This window comes from Trachypithecus francoisi, unplaced genomic scaffold, assembly GCF_009764315.1.
Source record: "Trachypithecus francoisi isolate TF-2019V2 unplaced genomic scaffold, Tfra_2.0 Lachesis_group4, whole genome shotgun sequence".
NCBI classification, from domain to species: domain Eukaryota; kingdom Metazoa; phylum Chordata; class Mammalia; order Primates; family Cercopithecidae; genus Trachypithecus; species Trachypithecus francoisi.
In genome coordinates, this window is record NW_022681469.1 from 83862262 (window position 1) to 83880835 (window position 18574).

The 18574-nt window shown below is 32.9% G+C and overlaps 1 protein-coding gene across 1 annotated transcript in view; it reads right to left on the reverse strand.

Moving 5' to 3' along the window:
• Positions 1-389: 389 nt before the first annotated feature.
• Positions 390-18574, reverse strand: part of VWDE (von Willebrand factor D and EGF domains) — a 78098-nt gene continuing 59913 nt past the window's right edge. The window contains exons 20-30 of the mRNA XM_033192100.1: positions 14504-15073; positions 13510-13605; positions 13331-13426; positions 12222-12317; positions 11539-11634; positions 9822-9917; positions 6684-6779; positions 6495-6590; positions 5638-5733; positions 2939-3042; positions 390-703 (exon numbers count right to left, since the gene is read on the reverse strand). Coding sequence (XP_033047991.1) covers positions 689-703; positions 2939-3042; positions 5638-5733; positions 6495-6590; positions 6684-6779; positions 9822-9917; positions 11539-11634; positions 12222-12317; positions 13331-13426; positions 13510-13605; positions 14504-15073 — 1457 coding nt within the window. The 3' untranslated portion in view covers positions 390-688. The remainder of the gene's footprint in view (positions 704-2938; positions 3043-5637; positions 5734-6494; positions 6591-6683; positions 6780-9821; positions 9918-11538; positions 11635-12221; positions 12318-13330; positions 13427-13509; positions 13606-14503; positions 15074-18574) is intronic.

The following is an 18574-nucleotide window of genomic DNA, read 5'->3' on the forward strand; positions in this document are numbered from 1 at the left end:
GGAAATGAAGAGGAAGTTGTTAGTCTTTTCAGAGGTGTTTGCAGCTTGATGCTTGGAAAGATGAAATTCACAGTGGCTTTCTAGCAAAAATTTGAGAATAATCCACTTTGCCTAAGACAGTTGGTGGTAGTTTTTAAAGATTCTCAAGTATTGTAGCAGCTCCAGGAAAGTCTCTGAAAAGAACCTGCTTGGAGCTTTGGGCTAACGTCTTCATTATTACCCACTCTGATCAGCGGTGGCTTTCCTAATCTCTAGCTCCCAACCCTCATTACCCATCCTTCAAATAGTCCTGTGAGCCCCTTGTTCTGAATTCAACATCATCTATCAGGATGATATCAAGTGGTTTCCATTAGGTTGACTGACTACTAATGATGCAGACATAGTCACAGTTAGGGGTGAGAAAATACTCAGTTTATTAAATATTGTGAATGGATGGAATATCAGATACATCATCTCAATATGTAAATATCCTATCCCATCTCAACATCAAATTTAGATTACCTAGATTTCTTCTTTGCTTTTCTCTAATGATTACAACTAAGATCATTATGTATTTTATTAGTTTCTTCAGTCTTTAAGATATTTTTTGAATGATGTTCAAATAAACTTCAAGTTATCTCCAACTTTTTCTGAACAAAACATTTCCATTCTTAAGATACAGGCTTGTAATTCATATACTTGATGCTACTCAATGGTGTCTTATCTGTAGTAGGAAGAAGGAAATTGTGTTTCAATGAATAGTATAAAATCATTTAACCCATACTCATTATTTGTTGCCTCCTTCCCTCTGACATGATACATAAAGCTCTTTTGGTTCTGTTTGCCACTAGGCTCAATACTGTTTTCATAAAATTGAAATCTAATCAAGATTATATTTAAGGTCCAAGCAGTCATAATCAAATGGAGCTTGCATACTAGGTGACTCCACCTTGGCAAAATGTTACACTTTAGAAACATCCATACCCAATAAAACGAATTAATGTTTTAATATCCCTCGGGAAAAAACCACTGATACTCATAATGCATTGCCCATCCTTTTCCTTATCCACTTCTTTCTATTCCTCTATTCGATGTAATTAGTTACAAACTCTTACATAGTGCTTGTTATGTCCCAGGCGCCATTCTAAGTATTTCACATATATTAACATATTTAATCCTTACAATAAGCCTATTATTAGGTGCTACTGTTAATGCCATACTGCAGATGAGAAAACTGAGACTCAGGGGATTAAACTTGACTGAAATCACAGAGCAAATTAAGTGGTAGAGTCAGAGTGAGTGCACTGAGCCACAAGCAGGAGGTTATGATGCTTCCCAAAGCCTTTTATCAACCCACCCTCTTTAGCACCTTTTCTTCCTTTGCTTATTTTCCCTTTCTCTGTGTTTCTTGTCTCTAGCCAGTAATTCTTTTTCATTGAAATTCTAGCAATCCAATCAGTAAGCTCCATTTCTTTTTTTTATCCACTATCTCAGGTTGCCTGAGGAAGAGCCAGGAGGTAGTTAGCCAGCCGGAACCCTCCTTTGGGGAAGGTAGGGAAGACTGGAGCAAAGGATGGAGTTGGAGGTTCTGTGGATACCCGTGGATGGTGGTTGCTTTTTTCCCCACTAAAGAGAAATTTATGTTTTAACCTATGTGTGGAAGCCAAAGAAATATCGAGAGCAAGTGAAAAAAAAGAATGACACCAGTGATCAACAGAATAAAGCCAGAATGAGACTGAAGTTAGAAGCTTGGGAGAGCAGGTTACAGTAGAAACCTGCTCATGCTTAGCCTTTTCTCCCCTTTTCCTTCCCCATGGCCTTCTGGCATTTTTTCCCCTTAGTGTGATTTCAAATGTATTCTCAGAAGCAACATTAATGGGGATAAAGATGATTCGCTATTGATCATATAAGGAAGGATTCAGATGGCAAATACATACATAAAATAGAATATAGAGCAGCCACTAGTTTAGTACTGTCAAAGTGGAGTTAAAAAGCTTTAGAGGTCCTAGGGTTTTCTGTGCCATAAAAATCTCATATCAGATCAAATCAAATAATATATATTTAGGCTGCCTTCAAACCCAAGGAAGCTGAGGCTTTTATTTTTATTTTTCTCAAACAATATTTAATCAAATAAGTACTCAATAACTTTTGCTTTCCAGTTTTCAGACCATAGCCCTGTTATAAGCTGGTTATTTTCATAATGGGAGCCAATCCTACAGGATGACACCAGTGCTCGGAGAAAACTACATATATCCATATTGTCTCCAAGCCAGATTGATCCATATCAAGCTTCAAGAAGAAAATTTCTAATCAGTTGTCAAATTCTAGTACTCCAGCATACTTTTATATTCATGACCCTGGGGCATTTTGAAGTACTAAATAGCATATAATGACTTTTTGAATTACAACTCCTACAGATTAAGACATTTTTGAGAGGTTTGCTGCATTTGTGTGTCTGTGTGTTTGTATGAGAGGGAGAGAGATTATTAGAGCTACCCTTGTGTGTATAGGAATTAGGACTGAAATAATATTTCGGCTGTTGATATTTGGAAATCTAAGATTAGAGACCAAACAAAATGCAGTTTAATCCTCTGTGAAGAAATAGGATCGCAGAAACTTTTTAAATATATGTTTTATAGCAATGGCTCTACAAATAAGTGTCTTGAATCTATTTTGTGGAATATTTGCTGTCTCAACTACAGTATCATGAAATACTGCATTATATTGGACAGTTGTATCTATACATTGAAATTCCTTAAAAACACATCAAAGTTTTATATAATAACTCTACCATAACACAAAAATGATATAATTTTTAATTTTAGAGGCAAATAAATGCTTTTATTTTTTATTTTGAAAATAAGAGAAAATAAAACATTGATTAGTAGCAATTTCTAAGTAGAAGAGATATGCAAATGTCAATGTCTAAAATTTATTTTTTCTTTAAACTTTGAAATACCTGTATTTTCTTCTCACATGTGACTCCAGAGTATTCAGTGCGGCAGGAACACACATTGGGAAATATGCATCTGCCCCCATAAAGACATTTTGGATTGCAAATTGCTGCAATACACAAATTTTTAGAATGATCATCTTTTAACATGAAATGTTTGTGACATATTCTATCCTAGTGGTCTGAGTCTATATGGTGATTGGACACTAATACAATCATAAGAATCTAATATGAACCATCAATGAATGGATCTGTTCTATGCACTCCCATCTTTCAGAGCACACGTACACATCAAAAACAAAGCACCCAAAACTCAAACAACACTTTTGGAATTCTATAAAGATATTATTAAAAGAAACAAAAATTTCATTGACTGCATTTTAAAATATTTGAAATATATCTTTTTTTTTCTAGAGGAGCTCAAGTCATTAACAGAAGATAGCATCTATAATTTGTTTTTTAACATTAAGCAAAAATTTAAAAGAGACAATCCAGTACCGGGTAGTGTATGGAAAATTTGACAATTTTTATACTATCATTGGAAGTTTAATGTGAAATAACTCATCTGAAAATTTCTGAAAGATACTCATACTGTCTATATCATACATTTCTTCCTTGAAGTCTTTCCCAAGGCAATTGAAAATACCTACATCTATCTCAATTATCTCAATATCTCAATCTAGTTATCATCTACTGGTAGAAAGAAAATACTTATAATACTTAATAATAACTTGTAAATAACTAAAATGTTAAACATAAGGGGGGAGGTAAAAGGAATTTTTGTAGTATTAAATTATGGAACTTAATATATTGCTTTAAATTTTGGTTTTAAACGACATAAATTCTTTCAAGGAATATTGTGTGAAAACGAGCATACCATAAAATTGTAAATAATAGTTATTTTTATAGGAGAAATACTGCTTCAGTATCACATACTTGAAGCTTACACATTCAAGAATAATATGTCCTTTAAGATAAATGCAACATTGACAGGGTATCTTTTCATCAGGACTGCTGTATACAATTGGGCAGGTTGTATAATCCATGAGGGCTCCACAGCTAAGAAAACAGCATTCACATGATAGATATCATAGATTTGAATTTTTATTACAACAATTTTCCAACAGATGGTAGTAACATATTTTGTTTAAGAAATATCAATATATTAAGACAGTTTCTCAATAGTTTGAAATAAAGAATTTGAAGTAGGATGACTTTTAAATTCACATAAAAATGCTGCAGGATGCAGAAACAGGGTGCACAGCTTCAGGCTGTGCTCAGACAATCTCAATCTGCAACCACTGAAGCGTATTTCCTCATTAATGTGCTTTTAACATCTTCTCATCCTTCTCTCTTATGGTCCATATAGAGCTTACTCCAGAACAAGCAGCGCAAGTCAAGGTTGCTAACTCTTTTTTTCTAGCATTTTATCACATCTAAATTCCAATTGGAATTATCAATATTTGATCATACATTTCTTTTGTAAATACCAGCACTTAATAGTACTTTGAGCTATTTTTCCAGGATAAGAAATGTATAAATTACAATAGCAATTACTAATAAAATAGGGTCTAAGAGTCACAAAAATTACATGCAAAATTTCTGGTGCATGGAAACAAGGGTGTGGTTCATAAGACACTGAAATGGAGGGTACGTTATTTCTAGGAAAAAGGCATATCATAATAAAACTGTGTAATTTCAGTTTACAATACACGTGGCCATCAATTTTTAAATTATATAATTATTAACCATTTGGAAATATTTTGGGGAATTTCAAGTTTTTCCCATTAAGTTAATAGTTGGTAATATTTTAACATGTTATTGCAAGTTTCCACAAAAAATTTCAAAATTGCATAAAATTTGATCTTCCTCTATGTCTTAAGATTTCATCTTTGTAGAAATTCATGACTAATATTGGATGGAAATATGCTAAAACTCTAAAAAAGAAACCGAAAGTAATTCTGGATGGTGAAATTTAGAGTGATTTTTTAAAAATTATTATTTATTAATTAATTTATTTTTGAGACAGAGTCTCGCTCTGTTGCCCAGGCTGGAGTGCAGTGGCGCAATCTCAGCTCACTGCCAGCTCCGCCTCCTGGGTTCACGCCATTCTCCTGCCTCAGCCTTCCGAGTAGCTGGGACTACAGGCGCCCGCCACCATGCCTGGCTAATTTTTGCCTGGCTAATTTTTTGTATTTTTAGTAGAGATGGGGTTTCACCGTGTTAGCCAGGATGGTCTCAATCTCCTGACCTCGTGATCTGCCTGCCTCGGCCTCCCAAAATGTTGGGATTACAGGCATGAGCCACCGCGCCTGGCCTAGAGTAATTAATTTTTAATACATTTCCATATTTTCTAAGGTATCTATGATAAATATGTATTTATCTTATAATATGAAATAATATTTAAACTTCTATATATCAACGCCTTCTTTGACCCACCTGGGGAAACTTTATTGGTAACGCACAGACCACAATTTGAAATTATCTCTGCCACACGAACGATTAATATGTTATACTACACTTTTTTCTTTTAAATGGATATAAAATTTAGTAAGTTTTTGTTTTATTTCTAAAATCATTTTTTAAAAAGGATCAGCATGTTGGAGTTTTTTTCCCCCTACGGATTTGTCCTATGGCTATACTTTAATTATTATAACAGATTCCAATTCAGAACATACAGTAGGAAAAACATCCTGTGGGCTTACGTATTTGACACTGCACTCCTTCCCAGGAGGAAGGACAATGGCATATGCTGGGAGCAATGCATTCACCACCGTTTTTACATTTCTGCAAGCAGATAGCTGCCAATCGAAATATAAACAAGTTAAAATTTTAAATTACTAGTCAAATCCTATCCATCACCCATGAAACTTTTCATTAGAGGAAAAAAAAAAAGAAACAGTTACAAGTAAGTGATTAAAGAATTTTTTTCCCTAATATTTTATCAAGAACACTTTTGAATGTCACTACATATTCTTGGAAAATGTGACCTTAACAATTGCAAAATGTTCCACTGTTTCAATGTGTCGTGATTTAACTTTTCTCCAATTGCTGGACATCTATGTTGCTTCTCATTTTTTCACTTTGATCAAAACACTCTAGTAGTGGCTAATTTAAAATAATTTATACAAAGGAAAAAAAATGAAACATTTGAATAAAGACAGCCACCCTCAGGAGCTAACCAGTCTGAGTGGCACTGTTACCTCCTCTTGGAAAACTCAGACCTGGATGGTTTGAGGTTGGGCCAAGAAGTCAGTAATTTTTTAAAACCTTTCCCTGACCCCAACTTCAGGACTTAAGGACTTGTTATTTACCTTGGCAAGTGCAGTAGAAAAACTGAAAAATACAATATATCCTCTTCTGCTAACCTGAAAGAATGAGTTCAGAAGAGTAAAAACTCTTTCTGTTTCAAAAAGGTATCTCCTAAAGCAGGAATAAATATGCAAAAATTTTAAAAAGACCAAGCAAGCAAAAGTGAAAAAAAAATGCTCTTTGTTTTAAATTCTATTTTACATTCCCACGAAGGACGAAAGTTTCAGCGTTTTAAGAGTATTCCTCTTACGTGTGTTGCATTGTTTCCCACTCCAACCAGAAGGACAAGAGCAAGTGTTCGGTCTCACACATTTTCCTCCATTCATGCACATAGGATCACAGATGCCTTAAGGTAAAAGCATGAAAAATCAGCCCTTAAATTCAATAGTTTTGTCTTTGCTTTACCTGTAGTTGACAAATATACTTAATGATGTCTTACTTTTTTGGCATCTCCTACCAGTGTATCCTTTACGACAGATGCACACATTATTTCTCATGCAGTGGCCACCATTCTTACAGGGAGGGTGACAGAAAGCTAAAAGAACACATGGCAGCAATCTGTGAATATTACATATTCCATTATTACATATGATACATTGCATCATGTGCTTTTCATCAATGTGGCCATAAGGCAGAGAAATGTGCTATTAAAATAAAAGATCACTCATTAAACCTGTCCTTTCTAAATCATGAAATGCAATGCTTATATCTATAAGCTGCTATTGGGTTAGCACAGTTTGAAATATATATAAGTGTTCATAACAAATTGAATCTTTCATATTACAATGAATATAATATAAACTTTAACTTATGTTTCACTATACAACAAAGTAAAGCATGGAATGATCTGGACAAAACCCAGAAAATAAGTCAAAACTTAGCTCAAAATAAGAATGTGCCTGTTCTTGTGGAAAATAGACAAATCTCAACACTTTTCCACACACTGAGAAAGCACTTTTGAACTAACTTTTGAGTACTTACTGAGATTATGAAGGCAGAGCTTTATATGTGATTTATTCCTGTGAATGCTTGGTAAAAGTCCTTTTAACAATAAATCCTTGGCTTTATTCAGAATATTTGTTAGATAATTTTGAATATATCTTACTGGTAGCTCCTATGTGTTCAATTCTGTTTTATGAAATGCAGAGGTTAATACGTATTAATTTTATGAGAGGGTTATGATTACTTCATGTTTCTTCCAGGTATGAAAATTAAATGCAGGCATTTCTTTTAAGTAATACACAGGAAAACCTGTCTAGAAAATTTAAAATTTAATTTCTTCCTAAATAATAAGTAAATAAATGTTAGTTTGTATTTTAAAAATAAATTTCATATTAACTGGTATTAATAAGACTAGTGTGGACTGACTCCCAGTTTGAATTAATAGTTGCTTTCTTTATTTTCAAAAACTGTAAGAAAAATTCTACTGTTTTCAAATAGATTTTTGAATGGAAATAATATAGAACTTCATAGTAACAATATAAATGCAAGTTTTTAGCAAACAGTTTCCAGTATTTTAGGTTGAACTTTTTTTTGGCTCATGTTTGAGTCTACTGTTATTTCTCTGACATTTTATTGATACTTTTTATTGGTGGAGAAATATTCTTACATTTTCTGCACCCTATCCTTCACACAATTTAAGATTATTATTTATTAGAAAACGTATATTCTTTCTACTATGAAAACTCCATAGGAAATGCCTGTGGTTAGGAATTTAAAAGTTAAAAAAGCTCCACAAATTGTTTATGATGGGTAATCTTGCTATAAGTAATTATCCACAAAAACTTGAGTGTAGAAATACATTATTTATGCAAAAAAGCATATATAATTAAAATAATATATACAAAGGGCATACAATTTAAGCTTGGCCATGTCTACCCATAATCCCACATTAGGAAAAGGAGGTTTATGAGGAAATCCACCCTCCACATATATTTATGAGATCTATAGGCCTCATTCTGTCACCAAACCCTAAAGTGGGCTAAGTAATTGGATTCACTCGCCATGTGAAATCCAAGAGGTGAAGCAAATTGGAAGGTGTATTTAAACATCTCTCCGGCCATACATCCTAAGCCTTGCTTACTAGTTTAGTAGTTTAACTGTTTTGTGATGTTTCTAGCTCAATTTCTATCTTCCTTTTTAAAAATTCTACAGTGCACACAGTATATGTTTTTCATATGACTTTATATTCCACCTAATTTTATTCAATCACTTTCAATGTGTGTGCCATCTTCCCTTCCCACCATTTAGGCTCACAAGAAGATGAGATCTAATAAGAATCACATGTCATAGCAACTGTCTAGATCATACTTGAAAGCCAGGGAGTCTGAGGCATGGAGCCTTTAGGTAAATTTCCATACCAGCAAGAAAGCTGTGGAGGCAAGCTAATTGTAAAACCTACTCTCTTCCCACAATGATAATCTGTTTTCTGGCCCTTATATCATGGAATATGTTCAACAGATAATTTTTAATTCAGTTTAATAATTGAGAGATTTCTTCTTTTATCCACTTATACAATTGGCATATACATTTTAGACAACTTTTCTTACTATATCTTACATCTACTTCAAGTAGCATGAAAGATGTAACGTTTTCATTTCTTTCCTTACATTCTCCATTCAAAACTACATATATAACTCCTTAGCATGGATTTAGCCATAGTCTTCTAGTTTTCAAGATTTCCCTTAACTTAATCTTCACTTCTTTCTGTTTCTCCAACTGCTTCTTCAAAGGAATATGAATTACAGGAACTCATTTGCTACGCCCGTATATCCTGTGTTAGCGTGATGGCTTCTTTTCTGCTTTATTTCCATCCTAAGAATCCTAGCCAACATCCAAAATAAAATAAATAGAATTGCAAATCAAAGTGCATTGTGGCAAGGAACATCTGAATTTTAGGAATTAAATTATGGAAATACTCTGACATGTTCTATAATAAAAATCTACTCTACATTTTTTATAAACGTGAAAATATGAAGATGCAGAAAATATACGTTACATATTATTGGTTGACATTAATTCATACCCTGAAAACATCCCCATTATTCTGAAAATAACCTGTAACATTATCTATATGAGGGAAAGTGTTAAAATAATAAGTCGTGAAAGAGAAAAACAATGCATTTTTATGTCTCTGTATCTTCTTGCATAGTGCTGTGCATAGGTGATTCTTCATAAATGTTTAATGAAACTAAGGTGAAAAGAGATTATGGGATAATAGTGGACAGTAGATTGACCATAAATCAAACATTTTTGCTGTGTCACAGAAATGACACAATTTCATTATAATAGACTACAAGAGAAGTTAGCTTATTTGTTTCACACCTTGGTCCTACAAAACTGCACAGAGAGGTGCCAAGGTATGAGCTTCAATATATTGAGTAAATATAACCATTTTACATAATAACTTTGATATATTTTTGTAAGCTAGTAATTTGGTGGGCATACTTGAAACATTACAAGAATTCTGGGGGAAAATTGCATCTTTCCCTTTGAAACTTGTCTCATGTTTACTCAGAGCTCTGTTGATGTCTAACTTTCCATTTGCCCTTTTTACATACAAAGAAAGATTAATTACCATTCTGACACTGTTCACCAAAGAATCCATTTGGACAGAGGCAAGTGTTTGGCTTATTACACGAACCACCGTTGAGGCAAACAGGGTCACACAAAGCTAATAAACAGCAGGAGGAAAAGAGACCATAAAAGTTTTATTATTTAAAAAATGAAAGCTGCACAGAAGTACAAAATGGTGCATAATGAAATACTTTATTTTTACTGCAAGTAAAACCCATAATGTATTATTAATTAGACTTTGCCAAACATTAGAGGAATGAAATTACTGGATAATCGTTTTGAAAGTATGTTCATTAAGTTTACAAATAACACTAAGCTTAGAAAAGCTCGAAAGGGAGCTGGAATTTAAAGTGTCGGTGTTTGTCCAAGATGACAGTGCTCCTGCTCTATCAAGAATGTAGAGGCTATGATTAGAATTCAGAATGCCATCAGTAAGCTAGAAGAAATGATTGCAAGTTAAGAGAGGACAATTCAACAGTGTTAACAGTTTGTAATGGTTTGTAATCTGCTCAAATACATGTAGCCATGCACACCTCTTTATCGCCTTCCCAATTAAAATGGGGACACGGCACTCAAGTCCTAGCACACACAAAAACATTCTTTGTTTTGCTTTGAAAGACATCCCCAATTTTATTTTTCACACTAGATCCTACCCATTCACCAACATCTACTATAAATACTATTTTCTTCCTCACTCCACTTGCCAAAATTAATTTCTTCCTTCTCTGCTTCTAAGGAACTGTGTTTCAATAACATTACTTATCATAACTCAACTTGTATTATAGTTTTTTTCATAATTGTATCCCATGTCTCTGTCACTAACAATATGTGACTTGATATCAAGGCAAAAATCAAATGGATGCTTGTTTCCATTTGCATCATGCTTCACAGATAATTGGCCAGCTATAAACATTGAATTACACTTTCATTGAGAAAATTCATTAGATTATAATGAATTAGATCAAACATAGGTAATTGCAAACATTGCTGCCAAAGAAACAAGCTTAGGCTGGGCACAGTGGCTCATGCCTATAATCCCAGTACTTTGGGAGGCTGAGGTGGGCGGATCACAAAGTCAGGAGTTCGAGACCAGCCTGACCAACATGGTGAAACCCCATCTCTACTAAAATTACGAAAATTAGCTAGGCATAGTGGCACACTCCTGTAATACCAGCTACTCGGGAGGTTGAGGCAGGAGAATCGCTTGAACCTGGGAGGCAGAGGTTACAGTGAGCCAAGATCACGCCACTGCACTCCAGCCTGGGTGACAGAGCAAGACTCTGTCTCAAAAAAAAAAAAAAAAAAAAAAGCAAGTCTGATACTGTGATACATAAATAGAATAACATGAAAGGTATGCACTTAATTCAGAATTGCTTAGATATTTAATGAAATAGGATGTTTGTATTGTGATGAAAAACTTAAAAGAGACCTAGATGGTTCAACATGTTTCTCTTCACCACAAGGTAGGTGAATGAGGGAAATATAAAAGCAAAAACAGTATTGGTTGGATAAGATAACAGTAAAGCTGTAAGACACCATATGGTTCAACACAAAAACAAAGGGAATGAAGATGAAAGAGTTTTAAAAATCTGTCTGAAATAGCAACTTCATTCTTGTCTTGTCAGGTCAGTTTTACATTTCTTAGGTGCACATCTTCAGGACACTGGCATATTTTAACTTTTAATTGACATGTTCATTGAAAATATTTCCCATTTTACCTGTACTACAGGTGGGTCCATACCAGCCAGGTTTGCACTGGCAAATATCTGGTGTAAGACACTGGCCTCCATTTTCACAGTGCCTGTTACAAACCACTGAGATCACAGAATAAAAGAAAAGAAAGATTAGGCTTGGAGTAGTCATATTGTTGGTTTTTATCTAGCTAGCTCTTAACTGCCAATCACATCTGCTAATTAATAAGATCACAGAGAAAGATAAAATACAATTTATATTTGGGTTTAAAATGCTTTCTGATTCTCACATTCAGTTATTTTATTTTATTTCATTTTTGGTTAATAGAGATGGAAAAAATAGAAAACCATTGAGCCAAGTGGTAAACAAGACTTGGCTATTTGGGAAAAGTATTAGTTATTGATGAAAGCAATCATAGACATAAATTTAAAAAGAAATTTACATGCAATTTAACAAATTTGAGTTCCTGTTTTCTCAAAGAAAGGTCATGAAGAGCATCAGAGTGACGTTACTTCCCAAAACAAACTTATTTATCTTAGTAATGGCCACTATGGTTGATCCCAGTGCTATGCAGGATGGTAACTGTTGTCATCAATCATCAATGTGTGTTCTTTACTTAGAATTTGGGTTCATTTCATGTAGCATTAAGGCCACCAACTATTCAAAGAAGCAGTTTCACTATATCAGACAGCAGGAGAGTTTTGCTTACTTGTTTCACACCTTGGTCCTACAAAACCATAAGGACAAGTGCAGAGATTCCCAGCCAAGCATGTGCCACCATGTTGACAAGGTGGGTTACAATGTTCTGCAGAAACGGATTATGTTATTAAGTCAGTTCTTAATTTTTAAAAAGTCAGTTTATATTTATAAAGCACTGTCACAATAAAATCTTGCTGTAAGAGCAATTTATAATACATTAAGTCCTCTTTTACTACAAAATTTAGTTCTGTGGGACTGGCCATATTAATTCACACTGGAAACACTTACAAATCAGCAGCATGCTTTGATTAATAAAAATGTGTGTTAACTGGAAGGAAATACAGGACCTTAGCCTTCTTCTGAAAAGTGAGAGAACTTACGTATTCCTGCCTTACAAATAGAGCTTTCCTATAGTTCTATAGTTATTTTCGTATGCTATTTATATTGACTGTTTCTGTTATTTCACCCTAAATTTACTTTAATTTGTTAATTTGTAGCTTGCCTTGCCATAAAAACATTTAACATGGCTCTCAGCTTCTTCATAATTATATGCACCATCTACCAAACTATTTTTTCACATACTATTTTAAAATAAACAACTTATTTCTTTAAAGTATCATCCACTTTAGGAATGCTATTTCATACATTTTCCACTTAAGATTTAAACCAAAGCAATGCAATTATATGACTATAGATGCATTTTTTAAAATTCACATTTTAGATTTCTTCTTACTACTTTACATTTTCTAGTTGTTTGGCATTTAACACTTTCTTTGAACCATATTTGGTAGGTCACTCAATAGCTGTCTTTTGCTTGAAGCTAAAATATTTGTAGATATATAGTACCTTATAACTAAACCTCAAATCGTTTCAGAGGATAATTTTACCAATCACAAATAAGCTATTGCTCCTTCAATCTCTGATTTAAGAAATTTAATTCTTTAGAATCTTTGAATAAATTATGTTTAATAAATATTTTAAAATGTAGGGTCCTATACCAGCTTTGATAAGAATATTTTAGTATATACACAGTAAAACTGAATTGTCTTGTAAAATGATTTTTAAAGAAAATTATGCTATATTTTAGGCTTATATTTGATTTTTAATTTGAATTATCACCTTCATCACAGGTTGCTCCACCATGTCCTGGAAGACACTGACAAATGTTAGGCTTAATACATTTTCCATGATTTTTGCAATCAGGGTCACAAAGAGCTGTATAAAATAAAGCCCAGGTTTTAGACATATCAATTACCAAATAAAATTTATCATGCAAACTAATGAATGATGTTACCTACCAGTTTGGCAGTTAGAACCAATGTAACCAGGTTTACATTTGCAGATGTTTGGGGCAACACACTCCCTACTTTTTCCACATGGATATCTACAAATGGCTAAAAAAAAAATCAAAGAAGAAAAGGTTGATTACTAAAATAGGACATACATATTGCCACAGACTTAGAAGCAAAAGTCTCTGAAATTTGAATAGTTAACTAATAGTCCCTCTAGATAATACTGAGAACACAAGAACACAAGAACACAATAACTCTCTTGCTTAAGTTTAGTCTCAAGCCAAAACACAAAGAAAAACAATAACACACGACAGCTTTTATGTTGTCAAACCCAAAAAGTTGATTTTCATCAGAGAAAGCAATGTTAATAATTGTGAGAAGATAGAAACAATGCCTTTAAAATTAAAGTGATACATGACTTGCTGTAATCTCAAAAGAGCTGGAAAGATTACAGAGAAAACTAGTTCATGCAAATAAGCAAATATACCAGAATTAGAATTTGAAGTGCTAAATGCCCACTGTGAGCTGAAAAGAACACAGACCACAGTGTTAATCAGATCTATATTGACATCTTTTATCTGCTTAGCTGGTTAATGCTGGGAAATTCAGTGGGCACTCCAAAGCTCTGTTTCCTCATCTGTGTAATGGGAAAAATAATACCCAATATGTGGGTTCATGTGGATTACATGACACAGTTGATACAAAATGTTTCCACAGACCCTGGAACACAGAAAGTACTCCAATATATTTGTAATATATATTATATAGTTGTAATACTCTATAATATTAACATGATTTTAATAAATAACTCAGAAAACCCAGCTTTGTTCCTTCAAAATGTGGTAAGAATACAGTATAAATGATTAATAAATAAAATAAATGGAAACAAATGAACAAAGTGGAATAAATAGAAATTAGTAAATAGAAAAGCATATCTTTGTAATAACTTAAACTTGAATTAGATACTTTTCTTTGCATCTTCTGAAGAGTTTCATACTACCTCTGCAAGTGACACCGTCTCTATAATACCCAAAGGGGCAGCGTCCACATTTGAAGAGACCATCTGAGCTTGGCACACAGGAAACACCAAGAAAACAAGGCGAGTCAGCACAAGGTGATATTTTGGTTGATCCAAACTTTTCTGGCAAAATAGTGATTGCTTTTGTAATAGACGACACAAACTCATCTTCATACTGTGTGTAATCTTGGGAAGACCTGCTAATTTGAGAGTTATACCCTCCTATCTCTGTTTGGATGTTGTTCTGGATATCGTCCTTCACTTTGCCATGGGTGCTATTTGGGTTCATGCTTAAAAAGCTGCTTTTCTTCATAGAAACTTCCAACTCACCCAGACTGAGATTTGTACTAAGACTACGATCCACATGCTCAAAATCTGATATCTGATGGGAAATGGCCTTTACTGAATTATCCATTTGGGCTGTAATTAATTTTAGTGATGAGCGGGAGATGTTGTTAGTCGTGCTCAATAACTTCTTGATAGTAGCGGGAGTGGGAGTAAATCTTGTACCAATTAGTGAATATTCTGTTGATGGTGGCTGAAAATTTATACCTACACAACCAAAAAATTAAAAAATGTGAGTCAATAGCATTTATAGTCTTTGCTACATGAAATATTTTACATTAATTCATTCATTCATTCATTTAGTATCTACACTGTTGAACACTGTAGTAGGAGTTGTGTACTAATAAGAAATCATGACACTGTTTCTGCCTTCAAGGAGCTTATAATCTTTTGGGGTACACAAAATAACCCAGAATGTTAAATAGTATAAAAGTCAACGTACGATAATTTATTTTATTAAGATTTTGAAATGGCTAACAAACACCTGTTGATCACCTCATACACATGAGCCTCAAAACAAAGGAAAGTACAGCCCCTATGCCTGAGCAATTTAGAATTCACTACGAGACAATCATTGAGAACTACTACAGGAGTGACAAAAATAAAATGAAACCTACAGAAACACAGAATAGTAAGTAATTTTGCCTGTAAATAAGACAGGAGCTAAATGTATAAGTAAAAAATGGAAATTTATATAAATGCTATTATATAGGAGAGGCAAAGAACCACGGTTCTAATAATGTTCCCAATGTGATAAAATGAGATTTTATGCCCCCATCTTTCTTGATTGCTCAACTAGAAATTAAAACATTTTTACAGGTCCTTTTTTGGTGGGGGGCGGTGTCATTGTTTATTTCTCCCTGCCAAAATACTTCATTTCCTTATAACGCATTTTTACTTATTTGGTATGGAAAAATCTAATGAGTTTTAGAGTAAGGACACATTTTAAGCAGTGATTAGATATGTTTTTCTAGTTAAACTTTCTACTGCAAATTTAGGGTTTGATTTTGCACTGTTTTCATGCAAAGCAATTCTCAAAAGTGTTAAAATATAAAAACAGAGAAAGCCAAGCCAAATCAAATCAAAACCAGAAAAAGATAGAAGAAAATGAACCAAAAACGACAAAAATAATCCTTAACATAGTTGGCAACAAGTGCAATGAAAGATTTTTGAAAAATGTGAGGACTTCCTGAAACATAAAAAGTATGTAGGTTCAGACTAATAGAAACAGGAGTGCACCAAATATAGCCCCAAAAATAAATAAGGGCAATAAGGTAAGCACAATTAAGTGTCAAAAAAAAAAAAAAATACAGAAAAGGTCCTGGACTAGCACTCCCCAGAAGACCTGCTTTAAATGACTGGGCCAAGTCAGTGTCCCCTTCCCTCAGCCTCTGTACACAGAAGGGATTACTTCTAGAACCAAATTGCTTCATGTAAACCTTCTCCTTAGGTGAGCTTTTATTGTCTGTTTATTGTGAGAATTGGACAAAGAAGCAGAGAAGAATTGAAACTCCAGATTGCAAAAATTGTCATTGAAGAAAGTAAGAAAAGAGCATATGTTAGCAAATGCCTGTTAGTAAAGTACATTTTTTCTTTTGAAATGTAACGATTTGATGTTCTTATGAAGGTACATATCAGAGAGAGAAAAAAATTACAGAATACAAGAATCATAAGAAGATATTGGCCTTACAGATATTAAAACATAGTATAAAGCCACACTAATCAAAACAATGTATTATTGGCATAGAAAAAGACTATTAGAAAATAACATAATAGAAAACTCAGAAATACATTTCAACATATAAGGGACTTTAAATAAAAATATGATATTTAAATTCAATGTGGCTTATTTTATAAACGGTACTACATAATTGTTATTCGCCTGGAAGAAAAAAAAGTATTGGACCTCTACTTCATATCATAAAGTAACAAATTTCAAATGAATTAAAAACTAAATGTAAAATATAAAATAATAAATGCTCTAAAAGATAATTTAAGAGTTCATATTTATAACTTAAACTTTGAGAGATCCTTAATATATTTGTGACATCATATAAAAAATTTAAATGAAATACCAGCAAATCAAAAGTAGCAGTACATTTATGGAAAAATATATCAGAATTAGACTTGTATCTATTTAAAAAGCTATAAATAAAATATTTAAAAATATATTTACTTGATTACATAAAATTTAATGCTTTCATGAAAAACAGAACACAGATAAAGGCAAACCACAGAGATAAACACAATAATTTCAAGTACAGATTATGTATGGGATCTGAATATATGAGGTGGCCAGAATATATGAAATTACCCTACAAATCAATAAAAAAGGAGAGTAAAAGGATAGCAATCAGCAGAAAGACAAATCTAAATGATTATTTGAAAAAATTAATCCCAATTAAATAGATAACATTTGGCAACGTCTAGGAAAAATCAAAAACCGTAACAGTGGAAAAATATAACTAAACAACTTTGGAGATGAGGAAAGTGAAAAAGCTACATATAAGAAGACAATTTTAATTATACAAGAATACTACATGTAATTGTATACAAGAATTTGAAATCTAAATGTGACAAATGATTTTCTGGCAAAATATAAGTGATTAAATTGACTAAAGAGGAGGTACAAACATTGATGGAAATAGAAAAACAATCTAAACTTACTACCCAAAATGATGCTAAGACAGATAATCTAATGAAAAAATTTTACCAAATAATTAAGGAAACAGTGTTTTCAAAACTGCTGCAATGCACAAAAAGAGATGAAAAGTTTTATAAACACTTTATTAAAGTGGCATAATCATATAGTCAATATATTTGTGACATTATATAAAAAATTTAAATGAAATATTAGCAAATCAAAGTAGCAGTACATTTATGGGAAAATATATCAGGATTACACTTGTATCTATTAACATAATTATATGATATAATTGCATAAAGACAATATGGAAAATACATAATGATGTTGAAATGTAATACGTATTAATTATTGGTTTTAAATATTGTGAGAAAATTAGTCTAAGGAAACTTTGTTAACTGCAATTATAGCAAGTAATAAATGATGCTGAAAAAGCATTTGATAATATTTAAAACCCACTCCTGATTTAAAACTAGGAATTCTGGAAAAGCAACTAATAAAAGGAAAATTCATTAACTGGACAAAGGGTATCTAGCAGAAACTACAGTGATATCATAGTCAATAGTGAAACAAGAGAAGAATTCTCATACCATTAACAAAGCCCTCCCTTCCCTACAGGCTTTGTACTAGAGGTACACTACACTGCAATGAGAGTGTAAGTTTGAGACCCTGGTCTCTTCAGTTAGATTGCTCAGGCTCAATTCTCTTCTGTAGTTTAAAACTCCATAATCTGAACACATTACTTAACCCTTCTATGTTTCTGTTTAATCATCTGTAAAACAGAAGTAATAACAGTTACTGTAAATAGCTATTATGAGGATTTAATAAGGTAAGATACAAAAAATGTCTGCCTAGTGCTGGCACATTATAAGTATAAATTAAATCTCACTATCGAGACTAGAAAGTAAATAAGAATAGCAGACAAAACTCCCTATTTGCAAAAAACAATTATTGTCTGTCAATAAAATCAAGAAAGATAATCCACTATAAACCACAGTGTGCATCAGAGTATTCAGTAACGTGACAACACAGGAATAATATGAAAATCAAGACACATTTCCTAG